This window comes from Taudactylus pleione, unplaced genomic scaffold, assembly GCF_031769625.1.
Source record: "Taudactylus pleione unplaced genomic scaffold, aTauple2 ptg000345l, whole genome shotgun sequence".
In the NCBI taxonomy this organism is placed as follows: Eukaryota; Metazoa; Chordata; class Amphibia; order Anura; family Myobatrachidae; genus Taudactylus; species Taudactylus pleione.
In genome coordinates this window covers 743,898-762,929 of record NW_028284746.1, presented here as the reverse complement: position 1 = coordinate 762,929, position 19,032 = coordinate 743,898, and the positions used below count along the sequence as shown (strand labels likewise).

The following is a 19,032-nucleotide window of genomic DNA, read 5'->3' as shown; positions in this document are numbered from 1 at the left end:
GATCGACATGGTCATAATGTCAACATTTAACATGTCGACGCCAGACTGTTGTCATGTGTGTTATTTTTATTGCTTACTTTTAGCGTTGGAGATTAGGGTTGGTGTTAAAGCTAGGCTAAAATATGCAAAAAAAAACACGTCAACATTCTGGTGCCAGCATGTTACATGTCGACCTTTTAACCATGTCGACATAGTTGTCAATCTAATGTCCATGTTGACCTTCTGAATATTGATTTTACATACCACACCCAATGATTGTGTGTGTGTGTGCGCTATACACCACATTATGATGTCATAGCAATAGGCTAGGATGCAAAACAATCCATGCAGCATTCACAATTATCATATCAAAGCAATTGAGTCTTATGCAGCACCACGTCTGGCTCCTCAGTTGGTTGGAACAGTGTCCGCACACAACCCTGGAATTGCCCTGCTGCACGCACTGCGTGGGATGCGCTGTACTCTGTTAAAATTTTTAGGAAGGACATAAAACCGTAGGATCTTCCACATTGTCCTGTTTCCCATGACTTGTTTACGGGATATGTGTTTTTTTTTTTCTTTTTGTGTGTCCATATCCTGGATCGACCATTTTATACACATAGGTGTTACTCCCAAATATTGCATTCTGGTATCTAAAAGTTGCATGCTCACACCTCGGGCTAAGGGTACTCTTCAGAAACTGCACGGCTCGTTGTGTGTACAGTATTTGCATGAAATGTGTTGCGTGATTGTGTGAATAACCCATTGAGTTGTATATGCATGCTTTACTAATCTGTGTTGTTACATCTGTCCCTCTTTATTCAGAGCATGCTGTCACGGTCCTTTAATTCCACTTACACTGCTAGCAGCTCTCTGTATGGCAGCTCTAGAGATCTGCATGGCAGCCAGGGCAGTGTTGCCTTGAGTGTTGCTGACAGAAGAGGTTCTGGTGTTCACATATTTCGTGTGAGTACTTAAAGTAGCGGTTTTAGGATTTTATTAATTCCAGTATTCTGGACTTTAAGAAAATGGATAGAGTTTATGATTACTATTGAATATTGTATGTAATTCATGCACTAAAGTAATACATTTTGCATTTATTTTCGGTTATTTTAATGCGGTCTGGTTTATGTTAAAGTCAGCTCAACCTTCTAAAGTATGCAACTGATATAAGCTGCCATTATTGGTACAGTATGGATATCTTACATTTGCATAAAGCAGAGATTTGGGTCATCTGTTGGGGAGCTCCCTCACATGCTGGGGTACCTAAGAAGCTTGCGCACCTAAATAAGTACAGCGTTATTGGATCGGACACCCGCAGCTTCTGCGGGGATGAGCAACGTGAGTTGGTGAATTTCAAAAGCAAATGCTTGAAGCCAAAATATAAGATTTGTACACTTTCCCGCATATAATGTTATCCATTGATGAAAGCAATGACGTTGCACACAAGCTTTTTTAAAAAATGTTTGCAGTCCTAATTGGGCAGTATTTTTTTTTCTTTCAATATTATGAAACTATTTGGTTATATTGTTTCTCACTGCTGTAATGAAGGCACATCTATTCAACTAACACACATTAAACTATGTGTGTGCCCAGCGATGCGATGGTCGACTCCACCGCCGACGTGCTGACATATCGTTTGACCGATACACATTAGGCGATCCGGTACCCGACTGCCCGATATGTCGGCCCCCGCCGCATGGGGTTGTCAGCCGCATTGTCAGGTTGAGCTGCATGTAGGGCCGACCTGACGATGCGGCTGATGACCAAACGGGAGCGCACAGTGGCCGACATAGAAGGTGCACATTAGATGATTTTGATGATTTGACGTATCGGGGCAAAAATCGTCTCTGTCCCCAGGTTTAATGTATAATGGAAGAGTAGCATTTGCAAAGTGTTTAATTTCCCTTAATAAAAATTACTAATTTTAAAGTACTCTGAATCAATTTCAAGGACAAGAAGAAACGTTCAGTGCACCATTAATCCATATGACCTTGTATGGACTTATAAATAGGATTAATCTGCATTTAACAGTGCAATATACAGCCTGGATGGTTTTTTTTGTTTTTTTTCAGGATTTGCCCATATACCAATTCAGAATCAGAAAATTCTCAAATTGTTTTAAACCTACATGTTAACTTATTTAAAAAAAAATAATAATAATTAAGCGAAATAGGTCTTTTTTGATGCATGTGTGAAAGCTCTTGTCCTTTTAATCTTTGCATTGTGCAAATGTAAAATAGATTCACTATACCATTAATGGATTTTTTTTTATTGTGGGTGGTTACATATTATGTTACTCATGTAAATTCCATGATTACAATGTAAAATACTATCAGTTTCTGCTCTCTCTTCTCTGACACGATCTTACAGTATGTGTGCATGCAGCAGCGCCCTCCTCCTGTCGCTTGTGTGCTTATTGCATTCCTCTGCAGTCTCTAGTGGGTAGACCCTTCATCACTCTCTCATCCATCCCACAAGTAAAATATACAGCTCCACAATATAAACAAAACACATGGCCCACTCACAGTCCAAGTGCTAAGAATATCCATCCATGAACACACCTGTGCTGAAGAAAGGAATATGAATGCACTGTGAGTAGGCCATGAGGATGGGGTTTAGGAAACACTGGCCTAATCATTAAGGAAGCAGCCATGTTGCAGGCTGGACCAATGAAGCCTATCGAATCACAAATGATGTCTAGTGAATTAGTAGGCTGAATATTTGGATTCTCTGGCATGGTAAACGCATTGGCACTGGGATCTGGATACAGTTTGCCCAGAGTTCATGATCCCCACTGGAGTCACAAGCACAGCCTGATGCTCCATTACCCTGTTAGGTCACTGTAACATGCCACTTGTCTGTGTCACCACTTCCAGAATATCATTTAGCATTTTCATGTGCTCATTCCACCAAACAATCCTGCAAATCTCATATCCAGGGACTTTCCTTATAGATGTCGCATCATTAATAAAAGCTATGTTAAAGCAGAGTTTGTAGTAAAGGGCTGTCCAAGTATTTACATGAGTACTCATGGATGAGTCCATATACTAAATTCTCCCACCACAGGCCTATGGTTCCTTGTTGAACAGTGCTGGCTTTTTGTATACATGGGTTAGAATCCTCCCCTTCATTTTCACTAGAGTGTCTGTGCACCATGCATTTATACTATAATTATGGTGTACATTATTCCTATTGCGTATGTAATCAGGACTCATGTGACTGTTTATGTACTCTGTAAGGTGCTGCAGAACACTTGTGGCGCCATATAAATAAAGACTAATAATAATAATAACTGTTACAAATCTGGCTAATTGCTCCCTACAATGTATGTGATTATATAATGAGTGCTTAACAGGTCCGTTAGTGGTGAATTACCTGCGCTGGTCAGAACATTACAAATTCTGCTTTTCATTTTCTCCAATGGAAATAAACACATGTTTAACACTATGCTGAGCTGATTATTGTTAATGCATTGATTATAGTGATTTTTACTGGACTCTGGTTCATTCATTTATATGTTCAGGCTAACAATGTTTCATTTCCCAATGTTCACCGATTCGTGTGACATAAGTACTAATCAAGATATGCAGTCATGTACACTGTTTTAGCACTTAAATAACACTTAGTCTACAACTTGTTGACAGCACCCCACAGCTGGCAGCACTGGAGAACCCGCTCAAGATGAGGTGTTTATGCCCGGACAGCAAAACTACGCTACCCTGGTCCACAAAGACAGCGCTGCTGATAGTGCGAAAAAGGTGGGTGGTACTTTTCACATGCTCTGCCTCCTTATGTCTCCTGTACCATTCATTACAGCAGTGATTAGACGTAGAACATTTGCTAACCTTGAGCTGTTGTACTACAAGTCACAGGATGTCATGAGGATGTCTGACGCTGTATATTACTACAACAGCATGAATGCTGCAAGTTGAAGACCTCTATAAATAAGTCTACTCTGACCCCTTTTAATGTAACTAAACTTGATTTACAGATGCATATGAGCAATGGGCAGATGTGCCAACCATCAAGGTCACAGGGCAGCTACAGTCAGCACCATCCCCACCCTGCCCAGCCAGCTGTGGTAAGGCACCCTCCCAACTTACATTTTTCTAGTACGGTTTACAACAGTTAATGGGGCAGATGTATAAAAAAGCTCTGGGAAGTGATAAAGTGCAGAGTGATAAGCGTCCAGCCAATCGGCTCCCAACTGTAATTTTTCAAACACAGCCTGTGAGATGACAGCTGGGAGCTGAGTGGTTGGTCATTTATAACTCTGCACTTTATCACTTCCCAAAGCTTCATACTTCTGCCCCAATATCTGTTACAGATGACAGCACATTCCTATACCGTTAGCTGTAGAACAGTGTTCAGAAATATGCTCATCTGTGTTCCCAAGCCAGCCAATGAGCTTTCACAGCAGATGTGTCTCAATGCATTGCTCACACCTTAGTCAGCTATGTTAGTTGACAAGTCAGATACGCTAGTGCGCATTGGTCAGATACGCTAGCATGTAGTCCGCATTGGTCAGATACGCTAGTGGATATTCCACTTTGGTCAGTGAATAGTCCGCATTGGTCAGCTATGCTAGTGGATAGTCCGCATTAGTCAGCTATGCTAGTGGATAGTCAGCTATGCTAGTGGATAGTCCGCATTAGTCAGCTATGCTAGTGTACAGTCCGCATTGGTCAGCTATGCTAGTGGATAGTCCGCATTGGTCAGATACGCTAGTGGATAGTCCGCATTAGTCAGCTATGCTAGTGGATAGTCCGCATTAGTCAGCTATGCTAGTGGATAGTCAGCATTAGTCAGCTGTGCTAGTGGATAGTCCGCATTGGTCAGCTATGCTAGTGGATAGTCCGCATTGGTCAGATACGCTAGTGGATAGTCAGCATTAGTCAGCTATGCTAGTGGATAGTCCGCATTAGTCAGCTATGCTAGTGGATAGTCAGCATTAGTCAGCTGTGCTAGTGGATAGTCAGCATTAGTCAGCTGTGCTAGTGGATAGTCCGCATTAGTCAGCTATGCTAGTGGATAGTCAGCATTAGTCAGCTGTGCTAGTGGATAGTCCGTATTAGTCAGCCATGCTACTGGATAGTCCGTATTTTTCAGCTATGCTACTGGATAGTCCGTATTTTTCAGCCATGCTACTGGATAGTCCGTATTTTTCAGCCATGCTACTGGATAGTCCGTATTTTTCAGCTATGCTACTGGATAGTCCGTATTGGTCAGCTATGCTAGTGGATAGTCCGCATCAGTCAGCTATGCTAGTGGATAGTCCGCATTAGTCCAGGCTTTTTATCAATTTATCTCTTTAAAATGCTAGATCCGGGTAAGACTGGTGAAGGATCCTGAGCTGGGCTTTAGTATATCAGGAGGTGTTGGTGGCAGAGGAAATCCATTCAGACCTGGTGATGATGTAAGTATTTCTCTGACATCTACACTTCATTCTGCTAACTGAATATCTTTTACATACTGTCCACACAATAATAATAATGTACACTTTATCTCAATATGTAATAATAATGATTCGTTAAGGCAGCTTCATTCCAACCAATTAACTAGTTAAGCCAACTAGTTGATTGGTTGGAATGAAAATCTGGTAACGTATGGGAGTAACTGATCAGCAATTTGCTCCTAAATGCCAGAAAACAGATGAAAATGGTCATCAGACAAGCTTGTTGAATGTTTGATCTAAACAATTTGTTCAAACAACAGTTTTTGTCCAGTTTCCGGCGTTTGAGAGCAATTGCTGATTGTCATTTGCTGTCATGCCTTACCAGGTTTTCATTCCAACCAATCAACTAGTTGGCTGGTTGGACAGATAATCTTTAGATGTGTGGCCAACTTAACAGTGTAGCTGGTGGGTAGGTCTGTTTAATTTTGAGGTCTGTAGCAGATTGAAGGTGTGAGTTTACAGAGAGATCAGTATGTCTCATAGCTGGCATAAGAGTAGTAAGTAAGGTTTCAGGTGCTGACTATTGTGCACAGATGACAGGCTAGGATTGCTTGGCATGGTTTGGAAATGCCTTTGGTGATCTCACTGTATGCATCTAGAGATGTTTGTTGTGATTGAGTGTGTGATGGTAGGGAGGAGGGCTGGGTTGTGCAACTTTTGCATTTCCTTTCCTGTGAAACTGTTGCCTGTCTTTCTTTGTGGAAGCACAGTACTATCAGAGTTGAATTGGTCTGGATGCAGCAGGCGGCCATAAGAGACCCCTGGGGGTCATTTCTGTTCGATCCCCTGCTCCGCTGCTGTACAACCTCATCCCCTGTAAACAAATTTCTATTACCAATATAAAGTGTTTGTGCCAGCAGTTGGGAAAGCGAGTGTGGCAGATAGTAGGGGGCAATAGTGCTTCTGGGAGGACAATACAAACTGTGTTAGTGCTTCATATTGGCTGTAACTGCTGTTTGCACCACAGTGTACTGCCTTTCCATAGCTACACGTCTGTATGCCGTGCCATTGGGTAAATCATATAAGAAACCGTTAGGGCTCATTTACACACATGCTCTGAGAAATTAGGTAAAGCACATGAAGATGTGCCTTAGACGCCTATTTATTTCTGCATGTTTAATGTATACACACGCTTTTGATGCATTGTGCTTTTACCAGTGTATTCTGTTGTAATCTTAGGAGTTTTAAGAAGATATTTTATCATATAAAAACGAGTATTAACATTGTGGCTCCACGTCACTTAATGCCACATTGTATTACCCGCATTTGAGAAAAAGTTATGCACAGATATTTCCTAGCTGGCAGCATGGATAGGTGAGTGGGCAGCAGGAGAATGGGCCTAAGGGACAGGAGAGTTGGCAGTATGTATAGGAGTATGAAAAGCTGGATCAGGAGAGTTGGCAGTAGGGAGAGGAGAGTGGGCCATGGGGATAGACACTCATACCTCCCAACATGACCCAGGAGGGACAAGATGCTCTATTCCTGGGCTTCCCTCTTAATTTATGATTGCCATCACCTGTGATGAAACACCTTTTTTTTTTTTTTTTTACCAATTAACTAGTTTAACACAGGTGATGGCAATCATAAATTAAGAGGGAGATCCAGGAACAGAGCATTTTGTCCCTCCTGGAATGGGTCATTTGGGAGGTATGCATACCTGCTATGGCGCCACTCTGATATCCATCTTTGGCAGGAAAGCTGTTAGTCCCGTGCGTGGCTCTGCAATGGCAGGCTGCCGGTCTGTCCCTCATGTCACCGCTGAGTCGCCTACCATTAGCCCATTAACCCCAGCTAAGTGTTCACCTACTGGCGGACTGGCCCGACTGACATCCAAACTATAGTCTCGTTAGTGGGCCGAATTACAGCAAGTGTCAGGCCAGGTTTAGCCTGCAGACAGTTTAGTTTCAGTTTAGATTGTTACGAGCTTGAAAATGAGCATCCACCTTTCTTTTGTAGGGCATATTTGTGACTAGAGTACAGCCGGAAGGATCAGCATCCAAACTGTTGCAGCCTGGGGATAAGATAATACAGGTAAACATGACCTATTTACATGTTAATCATTTTTCATTGTGTAGTTTTCCTCCATTGACATCTGTGGGACTTCTATCATCCAGACAATTTGATTGTCTTTCATTAATCCCTGTATCTCATCTTCTGGCCAGTGCAATCTCCTAGCACTCACTACTCCAATTAATTCATATTGTTATTAGGTTGTTATGTATTGTAAAGGGATTGCCGGTGCTCTGGAAAAGGAGACTAGGCTGCACTAAAAAAAATAAAATATATATATATTATATATATATATACCCGTTTACATTTCAGAAGCTTACTTACCTTCCTAACTTTATGAGCATTAATGAATTGGTTTATTTATTGCTTTCGGATTGAATAGATTGATGGCACACTACACCAGTGCTTCACAAACTCGTTCCTCAAGGCACATTAACAGTCCAGATTTTAAGGCTATCCGTGCTTGAGCACAGATGGTTAAATAAAAGGTACTAGTTATGTCAAGCATGAATATACTAAAACCTGAACTGTTAATGTCTTGATGACCAAGTTTGAGAAGTTCTGCACTACTTAATAAGGTTAAAAGCAAAAAAACCCTATATTTAAAACCTTTAATATGCCTTCAAGATCCAGAGGTTCTCAAACTTTGTCCTCTGGATCCCACACAGTTCACGTTTTCCAGGTCACCCAGCAGGTGCAATATAGAAAAATATATGTACCACCGTGCTCTAATGTTTCTTAGCAGCTCAAATTATATTACCAGATAGTCCAAAGAACATCCACGGTCGCCACCTAGTGCCTCCAATGCGTTTCGTGCGCTTGCGCACTTTTTCAAGGATGGCGACCGTGGATGTTCTTTGGACTATCTGGTTATACAGTCAGCCGCACACGCCGTCCCGTCCCGAGTGACGTCATCACCAGCGGCCAGACGCCACGGAACTACAGAGAGCCATAGCCAAGGCCAGGCTTTAGCTCTCTGACCCCCCGACCACTACCACAAACAACATCTTTTTTTGCGGGCGGAAGTGCCAGTCCATTCCACGAAGGGACCCACCAAATTCTCCAGAATAAACATAAATTGTTTTTAACCAATTTTTATCCTTACAGGTGCCACATTAATATTTACATTACATATAGCGCTCAATACCTTATTTAATTGATTCACCCAGCAGGTGCACAGGTGTAGTCATTACTCACCGACACATTTTAAAAGTTCCACTGGTGGAGTTAATTATTTCACTTGTGATTCTGTAAGGACACCTGAAAAACATGCACTGTTTGGGGTCCTAAGCACCAAGTTTGAGAACCTGTGTTCTAGATAACCACCTTACCCTCTACATTTGTAAAGAATAGTGTATAAGTAATATCTACCAGCTAAAGTCACAGAGTATTAGTTAATAGCATTATGTTTTCTATACGTTTTGGTTTAAATGAGAGATCCAACTAAGGAGAGTTCTCGTATGATTATCGAATTGCAGCAGCAAATAATGGAAAACAAAATAGTTGCTTCCTAAAAGGCAATTACTCAGCAGTTGCTGTAAAAATGAGAGATATGGTAAGAACTTACTTTATCTCTTTCTATGAAGTCCATAGGGTCCACAGGGAGACCTTGGGGTATAGGTGATCGGAGTCATCCGGGCACCACGCAGTTAAATTTTTCTCCCAGGATGCACTGGGTCTCCCTCCTATACCCCGCCCCCGGGCCAGAGGCACCTCAGTTTCGTAGCAGGCCAAAGGCCGGAGGATAAAAGAGAGAGAACAAAGTCTGAAACACTCAAGAATCACATTCTCACACAGGAGGAGACTGATAACCGGTGACCAGAGCGAAGCCCGTCTGAAGCACAGGTGCGTCAGGGTGGGTGCCCTGTGGACCCTATGGACTTCGTAGAAAGAGAGATAACAAAGATACGTTCTTACCATATCTCTCATTTACTTCAGGGTCCATAGGCTTCACAGGGAGACCTTGGGGATATCCCAAAGCAGTCCTTTTAAGGGTGGGGATGCTCCTGTGCAGAGAGGAGAATCTGCCGCCCAAAGGATGCATCCTGAGAGGCAAAGGTATCAAATACATTATACCTCAAAAAGGTCTGGACAGAAGACCACGTTTGCCGCCTTACAGAGCTGAACAGCCGAGGCGCCATGGCAAGCTGCCCACGAAGGACCCACAGATCGAGTAGAATGATCAGTAACAGAAGGCGACACTGGAAGACCCTCATGAGTGTAAGCCTCAGAGATCGTCAGGGGAATCCACCTAGCCAAAGTTTGCTTATTGTCTGGCCATCCCTTATGGAATCTGTAGAGAACAAACAAGGAGTCTGACTTCCGAAGGGAACTGGTATGGTCCACTTAAATCCTGAGGGCACGTACCACATCCAATGAGGCCTCACCTGCCGAGAGGTCTGGAGAATTAAATGCCAGTACAGTAATTTCCTCATTAATGTGGAGAATAGAACCACCTTAGGAAGGAACCCCGGGTGAGTCCGAAGCACCGCCCTGTTCGCAGGGGCGTATCTTTAATGGGTGCAGGACACACGGGCCCCTGGGTTCAGGTGGCCCCGCACCGCACACTCTGCACCCATGTATTACTTACTTCTCCGGAGTCCCACGTCGGCGCGGGGGTCCGGCGCTAATGGCTGGAAAATTGCCGCCGTGGCCATTTTCCCACCGTTTGCGCATGTGCAGTACAGGGATAATAGCCGCCGTGGCCATTTTCCCGGTGACCTGCGCATACTCTACAGACTATGGGCGCACTCTAGTACCCAGAGTCTACAACTCTGGCGCTGGCCACGCACAGCTCAGTGCGCCGCCGGACAGAGAGGAGGGGGCCCGTGTCGGAGACCTCCTCTCTAGAAATGCCCCCATCTGTCCTGGTGAAAAACTAGAAATGGGGAACGGCAAGAGAGAGCCCCCAAATCTGACCACTCTTCTGGCAGAAGCAATAGCCAGGAGAAAAACAGTCTTAGTGGATCTCAAATGGCTTACAGCTGAGTCCAGGGGTTTAAATGGAGGGCCGTAAGGACAACAGCCAAATCCCAAGGCACCAGAGGAGGGACAAATGGAGGCTGAATGCGAAGGACACCCTGTAGGAAAGTACGGATATCAGGAAGAGGAACAATCCTTCGCTGGAACCACACTGAAAGAGCAGATACATGCACCTTCAGCGAGGCAAGGCGGATACCAAGATCTAATCCCGCCTGCAGGAAAGCCAAAACTCTGGATATCTGAAACACCTGGGGATCGTAACCTTTGGGACGACACTATTCAAAGTAGGTATGCCATACCCTGTGGCAAATCCTGGCAGAGACAGGTTTCCGAGCTCTGAGCATGGTGTTAACCACAGAGCCGGAAAAACCCTTGGAGCTTAGAAGGGATGTTTCAAGAGCCACGCCGTCAAAGACAGATGACCCAGGTTCGGGTAGAGGCAAGGACCTTGAGACAACAGGTTCGGACGTTGAGGCAACAGCAACGGAGTGTCGATGGAGACACTGAAGATCTGAGTACCAGTGATGTCTGGGCCATGCTGGAGCCACCAGGAGGACAGTGCATCCTTCTTGTTTGAACTTCCGAAGTAACCGAGGAAGAAGGGAGATTGGAGGGAACAGGTACGCAAACTGGTAGGTCCACTTGACTGACAGAGCATCTACCAAGAGAGCCTTGGCGTTCCTTGTCTTGGACGCGTACAGTGGCAGTTTGTGATTTTGTCGAGAGGCCATGAAGTCCACGTCCGGAGGGCCCCACTTATCCACTAGGAGCTGAAACACTTTGTGGTGAAGAAACCATTCCCCGGGATGCACGTCATGACAGCTGAGGAAGTCCTCTTACCAATTGAGAACTCCTGGAATGAACACTGCTGATATGGCTGGGAGATGACCTTTCGCCCATGCCTGAATGCGTGACACCTCTGTTATAGCCGCCTGATTTCGAGTTCCTCCTAGATGGTTGATGTACGCCATGGTTATAGCGTTGTCTGACTGAACTTGCACAGGCTTTCCTTGAAGTATGAGTCTGGCTTGTTGCAGGGCCCTGAAGACCGCCTGAAGTTCCAATATATTGATTGGCAGAGCAGACTCCTCTGCAATCCACCGTCCCTGAAATGAGTGTGGACCTGTCACTGCGCCCTAACACCGGAGACTGGAGTCCATTGTTAGGAGGACCCAGTCCGGAATCCAAATAGGGGGCCCCCTGGAGAGGTGGCCAGTCTGCAGCCCAGAGACAGACGCTCCTCCGGAGAGAGCACCATCATTTGTGCCTTTATCCGATGGGGTAATCCGTCCCACCTGGCGAGGATAAATTTCTCTAGAGGTCGAGAATGAAACTGGGCATATTCCACCATGTCAAAAGTCGACACCATGGATCCCAGCAACTGCATTGCTGAGTGGATAGACACTTGGCGACTGTGAAGGCATCTGCGTACTCGCATCTGCAAAGTGGAGATCCTTTCCGCAGTCAGAAACATCCGCTGCTGCCGACAATCCAACAAAGTTTCCAGATGGAGCATCCTTTGAGATGGAATCAGGGAGGACTTTTTCCAATTGATCAACCACCCGTGCGCCTGAAGCACAGATTGTCAGCTGCAGGTGGTGGTGAAGTACCTCTGGAGACCCTGCCAACAGTAAACGGTCATCCAGTTAGGGTAACAAGCGGACCCTCGCAGCCGCAGATGGGCTGCCATTACCGCCATAATTTTGGTAAACACCCGAAGTGCAGTAGAGAGGCCAAACGGCAGAGCCTGAAACTGGAAATGTTGTTGTGGAACAGCAAACTTGAGAAAACGCTGGTTAGCTGAAGCAATTGGGATATGCAGGTATGCATCCTGAATATCCAGATTTACCATAAACTCCCCAGGTTCCATAGCCCGTAAAATTGAGCATGGGTTTCCATCCTGAAACGAGGTACCCTGAGAAATTTGTTCAGGGACTTGAGATTGAGGATAGGCCGATGGGATCCGTTTGGTTTTTGAACTAGAAAGAGATTGTAATATTAACCCGTTCCCCTCTGGGGCAACGGGACAGGTACTATGACTCCTTCCTGAAGCAAGGACTGTACGGCCTTCTGTACTTGTAAGGTCTTGTCTTTGTCAGACTGAAGACCTGTGCAGAAAAACTGATGGGGAGGTCTTCTGCGGAAGGAGAAGGCGTACCTGTGAGAGACCACTTCTTTTACCCAGGTGTCTGTGGTGGTCTGACACCAGTACTGGGTGAACTGAAGAGTCGGCCTCCCACCCTGGGATCCCCCAACGGCAGGCCCGTCCCTTCAGGTTGAGGGTTTGTTGTCGGGCTTGGCAGCCGGATGTCTCGCACTCCAAGCTTGCTTCTTGGGCTTGGCAGTCTTCTTGGGACTGACGGCCTAGGAAAGGACTGACCCTTTGACTTACCTTGAGACCGATAAGTCCGAAATGACGAGGTGCTAGATCCAGAGGGAGTAGGAGCAAAAGGCAGACAGCTGCTGCCAGCATATCCACAATTTTATCCAAGTCAGGGCCAAACAAAACCTTAACGTTATAAGGTAAACACTCCAAACCCTTCTTGGAGTCCGCATCCGCTATCCAAGAATGTAGCCACAGGGAGTGGCGAGCTGCAATTGCCGCTGTTGAAATTCTGGAATTCAAGAGGCTGACATCCAGAGCCACCTCGTTAATATATGTAGCTGAATCTTGAATGTTACCTACTAGTGTCACCTGCTCTCTGGTAGCATCCGAAGACAAGGACCCTTCAAAGGAATTCGCCAAGACCTCCATAGCCCTGGGTACCCAGCAGATAGCCATGGTCGGCCTGCAAGCTGCCCCTTAAAGAGAATATATGGCTTTCAGACAAACCTCCACCTTCCTATCCGTAGTATCCATTAAGGACGACATGGATAGCATAGGTAGGGTCGCACTTTTAACCAAGCGCGTCACATGAGAATCCACCGCTGGGGAAGTTTCCCAATAGGCCAGACGTCTCTTTGAGGCTGGTAACGGTTTCCAGGCGTTTTCCATGTCTTTTTCAGGTGGTCTACAAGCTGATCCGATAAAGGAAATATGGCAGCGGCCACCTGTGTGTACTTGAAAAAGGCATGTTTAGACCTGGGAGCTGGAGGTCCGTCGTTCTCCATGACCAAAGCCGCACGGACAGCCTGTATCAGACCTGGATTATAAATTTTTTACTTGGGCTCCACCTCTCATGTAGAGAACTCGGAATCAGCATCATCTGGAAGCTCCCCGTCATCAGACCTCACATCATCGTCATCATCATATGGTGTAGACTGAGATGACGGCAGTTACCTTTTAGTCAGTGTAATTTGGGGTGCATCTGTCTGCACCATATCTGTAAGGATCTGCACTGTAGTAGAAATCGTATTCACCCATGAAGGATCAGAACCAACCTGTATGGGTGCATCCGCTGGAGCAGGCTCTGAGAGGGCACAATCTGCAGCTGTGGGAAGCCCAGTGGGAGAAACACAGGAGGGACTGCCAATCGTCCCGGAATGGCCGTCAGTGCTTGAGCAAAGCATGCCCAGGGAGGAGGCTGCTGTGAGGCGACTGAGACAGTAGAGGAGCCTGGGGAAACACAATATTTCACACAGAACCCCTCAAGTACCCAGTCTCCCACACCTAATCCAGCAGTACATTTTTTACATGACTGCAGGACAGAAGCCAAGGATCGCCTGCCATCCTCACTACCAGACATGGATAGCGTGTACATTGTATGTGACCCACCACACGGAAAAAATAAACTGTGAGGTTAAATACACACCCTGACAACTAAGGGCTCAGTGAGAAAAGACACAGGGAAAGCAAAATGGCTGACAGAAAGAAAAGGAGATACAGGCAGACAGCGCTAGCATATACAGTCCCATACAATGCAGAGCAATCTGCACAAATGGCACTACTAACCAACTACACAGACTCAGTGTCTGGTAGGAAATAGTGCTACATTCGTTGACCACTTGGAGGAGAGGTATGTAGGGGGACCCGGGCTCCACACCGCCTGTGTGATCTGCGACTTAGCCAAGGAGAAAATGGCCGCCAGAGACCTCTGAGGGGGCTGATCCGGAGGAGGAGAGCTGCCACAGCCTAGCCAGAACGCGGTGGAAAGGCGCGCTGTGCAGCGGGGAGGAGCCAGCTGATGAACAGGGAAGGCTGCTTCCCCTGGCCAGCATTTAACCGCCGGGACGCTGGGTTCTCTCGCAACTATTTCCAGCCTGTATCCCTGGTGCCCCACTGGAAGCGCAGGACTCAGTGCGCTTACCTGGTCCCTGTAGCACCCGGTCGCAGTCCGGGGTTCTTCCGGGGTCTCTGCTAGCCGAGGCCCGCCGAGATCCCCGGATCCGTGCTGGCGGGGTGAAGGAGCGGCAGCGTGGACATCCTCTGAACTGTCTGCACTTGAAGAAAGCTTGACAAAAATAACAAAATCTTCAGGGGCTGAATAACAGCCCCCACCATGTCAGTGACCAGACTCCGGCCAGGCACCCAACGAAACTGAGGTGCCTCTGGCCCGGGGGCGAGGTATAGGAGGGAGACCCAGTGCATCATGGGACCAAAATTTAACTGTGTGGTGCCTGGATGACACCCATCATCACCTATACCCCAAGGTCTCCCTGTGGAGCCTATGGACCCTGAAGTAGAAATCTTATTAACATTATTCAACTGGAGCTACACTTTACGCTGCTGAAATGAGACTTTCTGTTGCTTCTGCTGTGTCCCTTATTAACACAGGCTAATGTAGAATGAGTCCGTGCCGTTACAGCCTTGTATATAAATAACTTTTCTTTCTCTTAGGCAAATGGCTACAGTTTCCTGAACATTGACCATGGGCAAGCGGTGTCACTGCTTAAGAAGTTTCAGGGTGCTGTAGAGCTGATTGTTTTACGGGACGGTGCTGTGTAAAAGAAGCAAAAGAAAAAATTATCCGAGAGCCAGCAATGTGTCAAGAGACTAATTAGTATCAAAACTATTTTTCTATGTATATAAGTACAAACAGCTTGGAGAGAAAAGCAGGAAACATGCACTTGGATTTTGATAAAAAAAAGATAAAACGTTTGTACACAGATGAATTGTCGCACGTGTGGTTTAGGGGAGTGAACCACTGCAGATAAAACAGCCGGGCTAAGATGCCTTGCTGCTCGGGTGTTTAAGTCTCGCCTACAAGAACAAATCTGTATTGTTTTTTTCTTTTCTTTTTTTTTTTTTTTTTTACAGAATGTAGGTATATTTTTGGATAATGTGCATTACTAAACTCTGTAAGATAAAAAAATGAGCCTCAATTGTAGCGGACACGTCAGCGGCAGGGCTGCCTCTGTGTAAGTCTTTTTCTCTTCACACCTGATATTGCTTCTTTTTGTTTGATTTTTAATTCAAACCACTTGTGTAGAGTTGGACAGGAGAATTGTGACTTTGCTATGTGTACATGGTATAGGTGAATGGTTAAGTAAATAGTGCATCCGGTTGGCTGGGTAATGTAGCCACCTGTCCTATTTGGTTTCTACGACCATGCAGGAAATAAGTGCTCTTTCTTTGTAATATGGGGGTCTTAATATGGAAAGTTTTTTTCTTTTTTTTTTTTTTCTTTTTTTACTTCACCAACAGCATATTTTTTTTTAACCTACACTATATCAACATCCTTAGGTATGTGATATGTTTAAAGCACATTATTATTATTATTTTTTCTTTATTTGTCGCTGCTTTTTTAAAGTGAGGGTTTTTTTCTATTTTACGGCACCAACAGCATATTTTTTTTCATTGAATACACCCTATATCATCATCTTTAGGTATTTGATATGTTTAAAGCACATTTTGTATTGTTTGCATTTTTTTTTTTTTTTTTTTGCTGTTTTTTAAAGTGAGTTTTTTCTTTTTTTACAGAAATGATTTCATGGGAATTTGTGTTTACATATTTTATTAATGTTTTTGTCATCTTTTAACATGCTACATAAAAGATATTTTACTTTGCTAGGCTAGGCCTGAGTGGTACAAGACAACCATGGTAGATTAGCCCAAGCTCACAGCATTCGTTCATGGTGCCTGATTACCGTCTTTTTAAACATATATTTCCAAAGTTATCGCGATCAACGACTTCCTCTTAGAATCACCTTATTTGAATTATTTTGGAATGAGTACCCCAGATTGTCTCAGACAGTAAGGTGACCTAGAGGCCAAAGTCTAGGCTTGTGTAGAGATGGTGACACTGCACCTGCATCAGCTCGCTTTCCACATGGGACAGAATGGCCTCTTGCCTTGCTAACTGTCAGTGATTGGTGCTAGGTAACCAAAGCAAGTGTGTGACTACGCGGCAGAATGCTCAAGCGTTCTCGAGGATAGTGTCGGAGTTTTGGGAGGGTCCTGTGGACCGTTCATTTTAATGGCAGCAGTTAAAGGGCTCTTTCTACAGGGAACATTGAAATGTGAAATACATGCGCTAGAGTCATTAAAGGTTTTTAACTATATACTGTTTGGTGATTTACCACAAGCTGCCTTTGTTCCTTATTAATGTACATATTGTTATAATTTGGTTCATAAAGGAACATTGTTCATTGATCTTCTTTTCTTGTGTTGCTCTGGTGTAAATGAGTAGGGATTGCAGTGCTTCTTAACACATGATTATTAAAGACCAGGGATAAGTGCCATAGATGACCAATAACTGTTTATTTTAGGGCTGATTGTCTCTTTGTTTTTATTAGATCAATATTGTATTATGACCATTTTATTTTTTATGTTACTTACAATGTGTGTGGGTCAGATTAACACAGGCCTGGGGGAGGGGGGGGTCCTTGCCCTACGTCTGTGTAATTAAACAATGCTGTAATTTATTTTTCTGATCTATATCCGCAATTACCAGCCCCGATTGTGAGGTGTTACTAGGTGGATTTTTAACAAAGCAAGAGCGATACATTGTATCTGTTCATGGTCAAAAGTCATTTTGCACTTGGATGTAAAAGTACAGAGAATTGTATTTGTTCCTGAGTGTAATGTAAAGTTGTAATGAAACCCTTTAACATGTATTTATATTCTCATTCAGCCGAGTTTCACTTATCTTTACATAGGAATTGACTATTTTGGAATATAACCACCGATATTTGCTGTATTTTGTTAGTGTACATGCTTAACGTGTTTAAATCAGAGCAAATGGTAATACAGACCTTCAGGATTTTATAAAAAAAAAAAAACCCAACAACATTTTTTTTAATCAGTTAACTAAAAAAAAAAAAAGGAACAATTTTAAATATTATTTTTTATTTTTATAACATGGCGTACATTTCATATGGTGGAGAGATTAGATTCCCCCAGCAATTTATAATTTTAACGTCGGTCGTTTTATTGCATCGGTAGATTATAAATCCTTGTTCTGTCCCTAGTTTTAAAATACTATTTTACTTCTCTGTGTGAGAGCACAACTGAAACAATGTAAGGGGTTGTGGTTGTGAATCCAAATGAACTATGCATATAAATGGATTTATAGATTTATAGGTGCCTTGTGGCAATAAATTTGCAATATGTTCATGGACTAACAATACAGCTCACTGTTGCAGCAGCACTGTGTCTGGAGTGCGGCATTCGCTGCAGTAGTGGCGCTTTGCTTTCTTTGGAGACGCTGGACAGGACGGCAGCACACATTCTGTCTGGTCTCCTAGGGCGTTGGCATCCTTTTGATCTGTTTGTGAGGGTGACGTTTCAAAACTGTTCTTTTCTTATGAATCAGCATTACTGTGCTTTCCAGGTACCAGAAGGATTCACGCACCTTACGGATGTAATGCAACGGTGTCAAGGAGGGGGGAACGGACAAACTCTTCTACCACTTAAATTCCGAAAGTGTTTTTTTTTTTTTTTTTTTTTTTTTTTAAATGGTCTCCGATAGGAGCTGGAGGTATCCTAAAGCAATGCACAGTGTGGTGTGTACTGTTTAATACTGCAGACTTGTGTACAGTGTATTGTAGTATCCGGGCCAATGGCCGCCTGGCTTATATAAACCCTAACTATGCAGAGCTGCCAACATCTAAATATATTTGCATCAAATGCACATCACACAGCATCATCGTCTCACAATCTGAGGTCAACTAAATTCAACTGCAAATCTCCCACTATTTATTATGTAAATAGCATATTAATTTTTTTTTTTTTTTAGGACTGTGTTTTAAAGAAATATGTATATACATTTAAGGCCTTCTATGAACTCGCAAAACATAGCAATAAAGCATAGAGGAAAATCAAGCCCAGCTTTCATGGTTGGGTATTGCTGTGAGATTTTATTTTTCATGGAATCTTTTTGTCAACAGCAATGTAATGTTTTAATGATCAGCATTTATTCAACATTCCAATTTTTGTATATAAGTCAATTGTTTCTCAAGTAACACATGGAAATTAGAAAATAAACTAATGCTCTTACAAAACTTTGTCAATGGCTGTTTTTTTTTAATACCAGCCAGATTACTTCAATTTTGTCATTCTTTTTTTTTTTCCAATATATAGGTGACCAATGTATTCAAGAGTAAAAGAAAATTGCTCCTTTTGTATATATAGAGAGACCTTAGATCTCAGGGCCTGATTCAGAGCCGAACGCTCTGACAGAGCGCTCGCTCTGAATCAGGGCCGTCCCTCTGGTTATTTTGAG

General features: G+C 43.9%; 1 protein-coding gene across 3 annotated transcripts in view; it reads left to right on the top strand.

Annotated features, from left to right (window-relative positions):
- The window catches only part of ERBIN (erbb2 interacting protein), a 239,454-nt gene extending 220,643 nt beyond the window's left edge, over positions 1–18,811 (top strand). For 2 of the 3 annotated variants that reach the window (XM_088444047.1, XM_088444048.1), the window contains exons 23-28: positions 805–945; positions 3,627–3,740; positions 3,974–4,063; positions 5,306–5,398; positions 7,394–7,468; positions 15,207–18,811. In XM_088444047.1, the coding sequence (XP_088300173.1) occupies positions 805–945; positions 3,627–3,740; positions 3,974–4,063; positions 5,306–5,398; positions 7,394–7,468; positions 15,207–15,314 (621 nt within the window). In that variant the 3' untranslated portion in view covers positions 15,315–18,811. The remainder of the gene's footprint in view (positions 1–804; positions 946–3,626; positions 3,741–3,973; positions 4,064–5,305; positions 5,399–7,393; positions 7,469–15,206) is intronic. The other variant, XM_088444049.1, reaches the window with a different exon arrangement.
- Positions 18,812–19,032: the final 221 nt, after the last annotated feature.